Consider the following 11,151-nt stretch of genomic DNA (forward strand, 5'->3'; position numbering starts at 1 on the left):
TATGAGGAAGTCAGCAACAACCTAGACAATGGAAATGCTGTAGACATGGTCTTCTTGGATACCATGCCACATAGGAGTTTGATAAATAAAATGGAGCATTTGGGACTAGGGGTCAAGATTTTTGTGGAATAGAGAACAGAGAGTGGTTGTAAATGGTGCAGTATCAAGTATGATACCAGTTCTAAGTGGAGTTCCACAGGGGTCGGTACTAGGGCCTCGTTTATTTGACATATTTATTAATAATATTGGGGTGGGTATACTCAGCAAAGTTTCCATTTTTGCTGATGACACAAAACTGAGTAATTAGAACAATCAATGATGAGTGGGCAAAAATTTGGAAAATGAGGTTCAATGTGGATAAATGCAAGGTTATGCATCTTTGGAGACATAACCAGTGTGCTAATTTTTAACCTTTGCGGGATTGCTTTGGGTATTTCAGAACTGGAAAAGGATCTAGGAGTCCAAATTGATAATCTGAGGTGTAGTGCTCAGTGTCATGTAGCAACAAATAAGGCCAACAGGATACTAGCCTGTATAAAACAGGGGATGGAGACTAGGGACTCAAAAGTAATGATGCCATTGTACAAAGCATTGGTTAGACCACATCTAGAATAAGAAGTACAATTCTGGGCCCACACTATAAAAAGGACATCCAAGAACTGGAAAAATGTCCAAAGAAGAGCAACAAAGCTAATAAAGGGGTTGGAGAAATTAAGCTATGAAGACAGATTGAACAAATTGGGATTATTTACGCTAGAAAAGAGATGTTTAAAGGACGACATGCTTAACATGTACAAATATATCAGGGGCCAATATTAGGAACTGTCAGGCAACCTTTTTGCTTTGAAGATTTTGTTCCCTTAGAAGGAAACTTTTTTTTACGGTCAGCACAGTCAAATTGTGGAACTCTTCCTGGAGAGGTGGGGTTGGCAGACACAATAAATATGTTTAAAATAAGGTTGGACAAACATCTATTGAGTAAAAACCATCCAGGGGTACAAATAACAATCATAATCTGTCTTTAAATAATTCATAATACACAATGTGTAATAAGGGAGCAGAAAATGGATCATTAACACTAACCAAGATTGAACTCGATGGACGTACGTCTTTTTTCGGCCTTAACTATTATGTAACTATGTAAGTCAGGGCTGGTGCTCCTGGATTTGTAAAATAATGTAAAAGACAAGATTTCATAGAAGTTTTAGAAGTTTAGGATGCAGGGTAACTTACATACTACATACAGGTTTGAAATGGCCAATCTTTTCTACACCGTACTAATTCCATGTTTTAACAAAGAGTCCTGTATGTAGTTTCAGGCTGTCAATTATCTGAGGGGTAAGCAATGTGGCTGGAAATGCATTGCAGGCTTATTGGGGTAAATGTTCTAAAGCTTTTAAAAATTAGGGCCCTTATTCTGATCGGTGCGGCCGGATCCGAATATGCGGGCCGGACCGTGCGTGCGAAACCCCGCCTTCCATACGGATCGCCAACTCCGTCCGTACGCGGTAAGAAGCTGGCCGAACGGACCGCACATGTATTTTTCACGGAATACGCCTCCTCCATCTAAGGGAACCTCCCCCATCATTCGATGGTCGCAGACCATCGAATGCAGGACCGAGTGCTCCACCAGCTCCCGCAACCTCAGACCACACGGACATTTTTCCGTGCAAAAGCCTGGATCTGGGCGGGCAGCTGACATCCGGCGATGTCATATGTCCGCCCCCTACACGTGCGTCACGGCCGCATTACCATGCGTACGCCCATTGTTTGCATGGGAACGCCCATGAAACGCGGGGCGTATGCATATGGTAATGAGCCCAAATAGCCCTTCACGCCCCTCTCCACCCCCTGTTTGGAGTGTTCACATATCATGCGGGATTTGGCCGTACGCCCCGCTCGCACATGCGCAGAGACGCCTCTGTACATGCGCAGACACAAAACATCGGTGGGCCGAACGCACGCGGATATATCCGCACCGACCAGAATAAGGGCCTAAAAGAGGCAATGTTGCCCATAGCAACCAATAAGATTCTATTTATCATTTCCTAAGATGCAATAGAGAAATGATAGACAGAATCTGATTGGCTGCAAACGAAGCTTTAGTAAATTTACTCCATTATGTGCCTAATTCAGTATGAGTTGCAGTTTTGTGAAAATTTACAAAACTGTATGCAGGAGGCCGCACAGCAAAGGACAAGGCCACCCTGCATTCCGGGGTCCTACCCCCCACTAAAATACGAGCATTTTACTGAACAGCAAAGTGCTCACATTAACGGCAGCACCTGTCCATAAAGTCTAATTGTGAAGGCAGCTGCCAGGCCAGCATGTTTAGGGTTACAGCGACTGTGTGTGACATCATGCAGCTGCCGCACCCCCTGCACAGTTTGGACAAGGCTGCGTTGTCTGGACCGCTCCTACAAAATGCTGATGCAGCATTCCTCCTGTCACTCTTAGACTGCCATCAACAAATAGCGACTTCTGCAATTTGGCTTCAGCATGTAAAGCTGAATCGGCCCCTACAGTATGTCTGGCTTTATTTACAACTGTAAAGCGCATAATACTGTGTAAAACCAGTACCTGCACAGTAGCTAAGCAGCTCTAATCTGATAAAGCTGAGTGTAAGTTGTTGAGGGCTGTGGTCTTATGGCACCCATTATCTTATTGTGACACACTTCTTACCAAATAATTTAAGCTAACTTAACATTAAGAAATAAAGACACGGACAATAAATAACCACTCAGGCACCAACTGCTAGATTTTAAAAGATCAATAAGCATTAATTGATTTTGTGACCTGTTTTAACCAACTGTGGAGGATGGCAAAGAAAAAGGCGCTACCAAACACCAGCCCAGTTAACTAGATATTAACCCAAAATTCAAGGAGGGGCTCACCACTGACTTTTCACTGCATAACCAGCATTGTGCGGGACTCACCACCCTTTACTCTGCAATGGACACTCCCGCATGGAAACGCCCTTTTTCCGCCCGCAAGGAAGGACACACCCACCATCCTTCCAAAAGGTGTTGCCCCACAATGACTGCTTATGCAAAGCTTTGACCATTGACTGGTAGCAACTTTTCAACCTTTTTGCTTTTAATAGCTGACTATAAATCGAATTAGTCGAGAGCAATTGAAAAAGATAAAATTGAGGGAGGACGGGATGGCCTCCAAATTAGGCAAGAGAAAGAATCACCTGACCCGGGTTAATATACCCCCATAATTGCTACGCCCCTTAAACTTTTGATAGGCTACCATTGTACTACAAGACGAAGATGACCAAACCCCTATGACTAAGAAACTAGCATTTACACTGCTTCTAACAAGTGTCCCAAAAGCATAGGGCTCTTATATGGCTTTGTGCCTAATGGGCCCTCAGCCAGTTTTATCATTGTACCAAAAGCATATGCAGTTCAAATAAAAGCATATACTGTAAGCTATAAGAAAAGAAGAGTGTAAACATTTATTTGTGTGACAATTAGTTTAATTGGATATGAGATTTGTGTAAATGTAACCTTTATTATAGCATATACTGTACTGTATGGTTTTATTTACATTGAAATGTTACAATGTACTGTGAGTAACAAATCTGTTTATTAGCATTTTTACTTTTATTAGAGATGAGCAGGTTCGGATTTACTCGGATATCAAAGCAGGATCTTATTGGTTGTCCAAAACAAGTGCCGATAGCCAATTGGAAAAATTCAAAATTGTGACAATTTGCCGATAAGATCTGAGTGAATCTAGGGTAAAACCGAACCTGCTCACCTGCTTATTTTGTTATGTTACTATTACAGAACATTTTCTTTCTAATACTGAAACATTTTGTTTTTCCAGCATTCGGACCCTATTGACAATATAGATTACATTCCAAGCTAAAACTCCTACGTATACTGAGTTTATTACGGTTTTCGTGTAGTGGAGACAATTGAAGTGGATAATTTTTCTACAATTCAGACTGATAATGCAGCTTTTTATAATGTTTGTGTTTTAATTGAACCTAAAAAGTAATCATGGATGACTTCTATGGATTAAGCTGAACCATTTGATATGGTATCTTGGGTTTTCCCGGTAAACTATGACAACAGTTTGAGCAGATATTCCCCTGAAGACCATTGCATTCCCGAAAGTCTGCAAATATTATTTGTCAAGTAATAAAGAAACCAATATAACACCACTACCCTTTATTGTGAAATTATTTCTGCATACTGTACACAACTGTTAGCAGAAAATATTGATTCAGCCTAATTCACAGTGATTCAGTAAGCAGCAAAGTTCACTGCTTACCGAGCTATGAAAAGTTGCCCGGCCAAACTACTACCCCCCACCACCACTGAATCTCCTCTGTAACATGCAAGGGGATGTACACAAATGCACACAAATGCTAGTACTAGTATGAAGTAAGGAATAAACAATCAATACCACACACACACACACACACACACACACACACACACCAGCACACCAGAAATAGGGACAGTGGCGCATTGCAAAAATATACAATGTAATGCCAATTACATATAATGCCACACACCGTAATGCCCATTAAACATAATTTCACACACCATAATGCCAATTAAACATAATCCCACACACCATAATGCCAATTAAACATAATCCCACACACCATAATGCCCATCAAACATAATGCCACACACCATAATGCCCAATTACACATAAAGCCACACTCTAATGCCCATTACACATAATGCCAACACCGTAATGTCCATTAAACATAATGCCAACACCATAATGCCCATTAAACATAAAGCCACACTGTAATGCCCATTATACATAATGACAACACCGTAATGCCCATTAAACATAATGCCAACACCCTAATGCCCATTAAACATAATAATGCCTATTACATATTATACCACATAACTGCTGCTTATCTACATTGAGATTGTCAGAGGTATATTGCTCGTTGCCAGGGGTACATGCTTCTTGCCAGGGGTTTCATTCTTGTTGTCATGGGGGACTTACATGTTCATTGCCAGGGGAGACGTTATATGCTCATTGAAAGGGGAAATTACATGTTGCTATGGAGTGCTACATGCTCATTGCTGGAGGAAGGGGCATGTAGCACTCCGTAGGGTGAGTGATCTATTTTTTGCCAGGCGGGAGCCAGGATACATTCTCGTTGCCAAGGGGGTTCCATTTAAACAGCGTGCCAGTGCTACCCGAATCCGCACTTCCAGGTAGCGTTGGCCACGCTGTTATCCTCTGTCAGACACTAGAGGTTTGGCAGTATCTCTAGTGTCTGTCTGTTCCAAGGCGGTGGCCATTTTTGGAGGGGCCATCACCTTAGATTCGGGCGGCCAGGAGGGCAGCAGGGGTGCGCAAGATGCAAACAGCAAGCCCAGGCCAGCCAGTACATACTGGCCCGGGGAGGCATGTGGCACCATGCCCGCCAGCCCAGCCCGTCCCTGGCTCTGGGTCTCTTCCCATACATATCTTTAATACTGTTTCCCACTATCTTAGTATACCTATATTATAGGCTAAATGGAGTTATTATATAGGCTAAATTGAGTTATTATTGGGAATTCTGCTGTAGAGACAGACTTGGGGGGTAATCACAGGTGAAAAATTTAGTAATAGTGCACACTGCTCAAGTGCAGCAGCAAAAGCAAAACGGACACTGACATGCATTAAAAGGGGAATAGAGTCAAGGGATGCCAATGTGATAGTACCTCTTTACAAGGCATTGGTGAGACCACACTTAGAATATTGTGTTCAGTTCTGGGCACCACACCTTAAAAAGGATATACATGAATTGGAACAGGTACAGAGAAGAGCGACTAAGCAAGTAAAAGGTCTCATCATTCTATTGTTTTATTTTTAATATATTTATTTTTTGCTTTAATTAACATTTAATATTCTATTAAAGAAAACACTTATGATTTTATTTAAAAAAATCCATATACAACACAGAACTTAATAAATATATGATCTGACCACCTGACCTGTGATAAATCAGGTGAACCCACAGGTGTAATCTAATTAATGCCTTACAATGATTAGCTAAACTACCTTTTTAAACCTTGTCAGCAACATGATAGATTATCTTCTGAGGAAACCGTCAGGACTATATTGGACGGAGAAACGCGTCAAGCTTTTAATCTTCATCCAACATATCCACTGCTGCCTTATTCAACCTTGATGTTGGCTTCAATGACCTAAAACATTCAAGTTCTTTTTGCTGATCGATAAAGTCTGCGGCGGTCGTGACAGCGGCTGGGACAAGTGCGGTAAGAGAAATCCTTCCATCTGGACGCCCAGGAGGAAGTAACAGCGTGCAGCCAAGTCAGCTCCCAGCCCCAGCTCCCTCTACATCGGAGCTACGCTGGTTGTTAGCAGACCGGCCGCCGCCTCCGGAACCATTGCGCCTGCTCCCGGTACCGGCTCCCCTAACATCGGAGCAACACCGGTGGTAGCAGACGTTCCAGTAGGAGCATCACCGCATCCATTCCCCTGCACGAGCCGGTAATATACATACCAGTTTGTTTGGAACATTGCTACATTTATGGTCATAACAGTGAGCACATTAAATATCTAAAAGACGAAGCACATGCAAATTTCAATAGATCAATTAAGGGAAAATGTTGGACTTTTAAGTGAAGTGGTAGCTCTCTAAATGAAATATTTCCCTTAAACCTCCAATTCTGGGTCATATAAAGGTACACTATTAACCATTAGGTTCTAAGTGGATACAGTTGGATGTCATCAAATTGATTATTTTTATTTATAATTGTATTTATTTATATGCTGATATATCATTATTTTGTATGTTTTGAGTTTAATGAAATTTTATATACTGGGTTTAATATTAAAAAATTCGAAATAAGATCAACAGTGTGCTCTCTCTCTCTCTCTCTCTCTCTCTCTCTCTTTTTTAATCACTGTAATAGACTGTACATCCTTTCAGAAGAATCAAATATTAGATGTCTCAGGAGTAGATTTATTAAGCTTGGTGAAGTGATAAAGTGTCTGGTTTTTATCACTGGCCAATCAGCTCCTAACTGTGAAGTTACAGACTTAGGGGGAGATTCTGTAAATGAAAAATGCGGTAAAAACTCAGTTATCGGGTTTTTACCGCATTTTGGGATGCTCTAAGCATCCCCGCCGAATTACAGCATGGCGGGGGGCATCGCCAGAAAAATCTGGTGATGCCCCATAGAAGCCTATGGCCTCTAACGCGACCCACTGCTGACTCGCACCGACCCACCGCCGCCCCGCACCGACCCTCCCTCACCTGTGTCCGGGCAGCAGAGAGCTCTGCTGCCCGGACCTGTGACCTCCTCCTCCCTGCACTATGAACCTCTTCCGGGTACAGGGAGGAGGAGAGCCAGGCCCCCGCCACAGCAGAAGCACAGTGCCGGGTAAGGGAGGGAGGGGGGAGCCACCGGGTCCCGATGGGACCCCGCTGACTCACCGCAAAGGACAGCTCTTAATGCAAGAGCTGTCCTTTGCCATAATTATCTCATATGTTAGAGCATATGCGATAATTATGTATGCGATGTGCGGCGGAGCTGGGGTGCAGATGTAATAACATCCCGCCCTTGGTTTGAATAATGACAGTTAGGAGTTGATATGCCGGTGATAAAAACCAGACACTTTATCACTTCACTGAGCTTAATAAATCTACCCCTCAATGACTTAAAAGACCTTACTTGATAATAGTCACTAATGATGGATTAAGTATCCTTCCAATAAAATGAAAGTCTGGGCCCACAGGGTTGAATATTATCTCACCACTTGGAAGGATTCTCCTGCTGAAACTCTGCACAATTGGCGGCTGTCAGCAAGATGGTAATGCTGCATATGGAAGGAGCAATAGTCTGCACAGTGGCTGGAACAGTCTGATTAAACCGCTGAGGCATTTCGCTCCACTGGAGGCTTTCTCAAATAAGCTTAATCCATTGGTATCCTTATATCTAAGGGCTTTAATCAATTTTTGGGGGGATTGGCTGTCATTAATTCACACCAGTGTTATCAATTACACATCAGTTAAAACAGTGTCTATCAAGGAGAGAGCTTTCTTCTATATAGACAGGCATATAAACACACATAAAAAGTATCTATTTTAGGTAATCAAAACACATTTTACATTATTATTCTCAAAATTATTATATAGCCAAGCAATAAAATAAAAATAAAACAAATGAAGCAATATAAAAATGCTTGATAGAACATCTGTTATAGATATTTATGTCATAACACTCATATTCCAATTTGTCTATCTGCAAATACCTATGGTCTATTATCTTATAACACAAAATGTTAATTAGAAATTAGAAGAGACAACAGAAAAAGTAAATAAAAAATTAATTAAAATGTATTATTTATTTTGCTCGCTGGTCTAAGCTGTATCCATACCCGGGCTGGCTGTTCCCTAGGTGGGTATCTTATCCCTATACCAAGGGACTCACATAATATTTCTCTCAGGAGATTTCACTAGATGTTCCATTCTTTGTAAATACATTCATATTAAATAGTTTATACATTGTATCTTTTCTACTAAAAGAATTTAGTTATTTATACCAAATGCTATACAAAGGGACACCACGCAGAAAGGATAGAAAGAAGCTTAAACCATGTATCTAACAAGAACAACTTTATTTTAAAGTATTACTGGGAGCTTGATTTTCTCTCAAAATTATATGATCATAACAGCCCCCCTCCCCCCCAAAAAAGTTTTTATATATAAATATATATATCCAGTATGTAAAGAGCGCACTCACCAGACTTAGTACTCAGTTAAAACTTCAAGGTTTTATTAAATCCATTAAAAACTTCACGGCATAGTCGACGTTTCGGGTCTACATGTGACCCTTCTTCAAGACAGCAAATGCCCGGTTCCCTGAAGCAGGTTACCTAAAGTTTTAACTGAGTACTAAGTCTGGTGAGTGCGCTCTTTACATACTGGATATTTATGGCTTACATGGATATTGTGGTCTGAGTTATGGACACCCCAGCAGCTGTGTGAAGGAGATTTGAGAGCGCTGCTTTCCTTAAACAAATATATATACAGGTTGAGTATCCCGTATCCAAAATGCTCGGGACCAGGAGAATTTTGGATAACGGATTATTCCGTATTTCGGAATATTTTAATATTTCAATGATGTATTTTGAAGTATCTTGCATTTATGCTGTATAAACACATAATATACACACAAATATATTTTATTACCACATAAAATACACACAAACATATTTTAATTGTTCAAAAAACAAGGTTTCAAAACGTGAAACAAAATGTGTTTACTATCTCAGCACTGAATTTGAATGCCAAGCAATCATTGTCTTGCACATATATAGTGCCAGTTACATATCATGTCCCCAGTGATGCTGTTACATATGTCCCCAGTGAGTTTTTAGCAAAAAAAAATTTTTTTTTCACTTTCTGGAATGTCCGTATTTCGGAATAATTCGGATAACGGATATTCGGATACGGGATACTCGACCTGTATATATGTATCTGCCTGATGACGATGTGAATAAAGAGACATCGAAACGTTGCAAAGCTATGCTTTTGATCGTGTGTCCATTATTTGGGAGTGCCGCCAGTGGAACATTTGTATGCTGGATGTCCTCACGGGATCTCTAGGTCGGAAGGCACCCTTTTATTGCACTTAACGGAGTGCTGTCCTCAAGGTCTACTATATATATATATAAATATATATATATATATATATATATATATATACACAGGTTGGTTCAGCTGCCCTGGTGCCCTTCCACAAGTTAGTATGAAGAATCAAGAAAAAGGCTGGCACTCCGGGGTCTTTTCAAAACATGCTGTATTGATGGCAATAAAACGACCAAAGGGGGACCACCCCCGAAACATTGGTCGTTTTATTGCCATCAATACAGCACGTTTTGAAAAGACCCTGGAGTGCCAGCCTTTTTCTTGATTCTTTATATATATAGGGAATATATAGAGTTGCTGCTCATTCAATAGCGCATTGAAGGGGTTATTCTGTACATTTCAATATATATATATATATATATATATATATATATATATATATATATATATATATATATATATACACATACACACACACACACACACACACACACACACCTTTATGTAAATTTGTGAGACAATTCAAGTGAAAAAGGGAAAGGGGAGGAGGAGGAGCTGAATGTGGATTAAAAAATGGAAGGGAGGAAGATATACCAAGCAACTGAAGAGGGACATGATTTTATAATTATGCAAAGGACTCAAAATCAATGTTCTCATTTAATCCACTTGGGGACAGTGTCTTCATCTTAAAGATCCATAATGCCTCTTTAGTGCATAAATCCTTATACCGATCTCCCCCTTGTTTGGTTTGTTTGATATGTTGGATACGTTTTTGGGGGTTATACCGCATTTTCAAATGTACCAAATCCCGGCCGTCCTGTCTTCGCCGGGCAGGGTATCGCCACCCAAAGGGGCTTCTATTGCCACCCGCCACAACCCACCGCAGATACCGACTCCCCCCCCCCTGGCTTACCTTCCTGGACCCGGAAGGTAAACTCCTCCTCCCCCCAGATTTTGATGACCTTTTCAATAATCATCTGTTTTTTATTTGTTTTAAAACAAGCCATGTCCTGTGGGAGAAAGAAGAGAGGTCTCTCTCTCTCTAATGGCGGCCCCTTTAACCCCCTTAGATGCCTGCACCTACTTGTGATACATTTTGTTCTGCATAATCCTGGTATCCCTCCCCCTTATTTAGCAGAAGTGGCAGTTTTCCGGCACCTTTGCCCCTGACAGTTGGGAGATATGCATGTACAGTATGTGCTTAACAATATACATACTGTATATTTCTATGTCCTTCCATAATCTTTGTATCAGTACATTCTTAGATACATTCTTAGATAAGCTACCCTGGGGAAGAAGCATTCTTGCACAAAAAGGCTTATGAAGTCACGTAATGACATTTGTCGCACTTTTACCTTTACAATATTCTGATGCCAATGCTGTTTCTGATGCCAACACATGCTCATAGCATGCATCTAGGCAGGGGCGTAGCTAAGGGTTCGTGGGCCCTGGTGCGAAAGGTCAGCTTGGGGCCCCCCTACATACAACAAAATTAAAATCTCGGTCTGTTTATATTTTAATACATCAAGTATATTATGTTAATAATAGAACTAACA

General features: G+C 40.9%; 1 protein-coding gene across 1 annotated transcript in view; it reads left to right on the forward strand.

The window, feature by feature from the left end:
- LOC146062761 (alcohol dehydrogenase 1-like) overlaps positions 1–4,162 on the forward strand; it is a 94,391-nt gene extending 90,229 nt beyond the window's left edge. The window contains exon 9 of the mRNA XM_083174795.1: positions 3,838–4,162. Coding sequence (XP_083030921.1) covers positions 3,838–3,862 — 25 coding nt within the window. The 3' untranslated portion in view covers positions 3,863–4,162. The remainder of the gene's footprint in view (positions 1–3,837) is intronic.
- Positions 4,163–11,151: the final 6,989 nt, after the last annotated feature.

Source organism: Crinia signifera, chromosome 1 (genome assembly GCF_055691185.1).
Source record: "Crinia signifera chromosome 1, ASM5569118v1, whole genome shotgun sequence".
In the NCBI taxonomy this organism is placed as follows: Eukaryota; Metazoa; Chordata; class Amphibia; order Anura; family Myobatrachidae; genus Crinia; species Crinia signifera.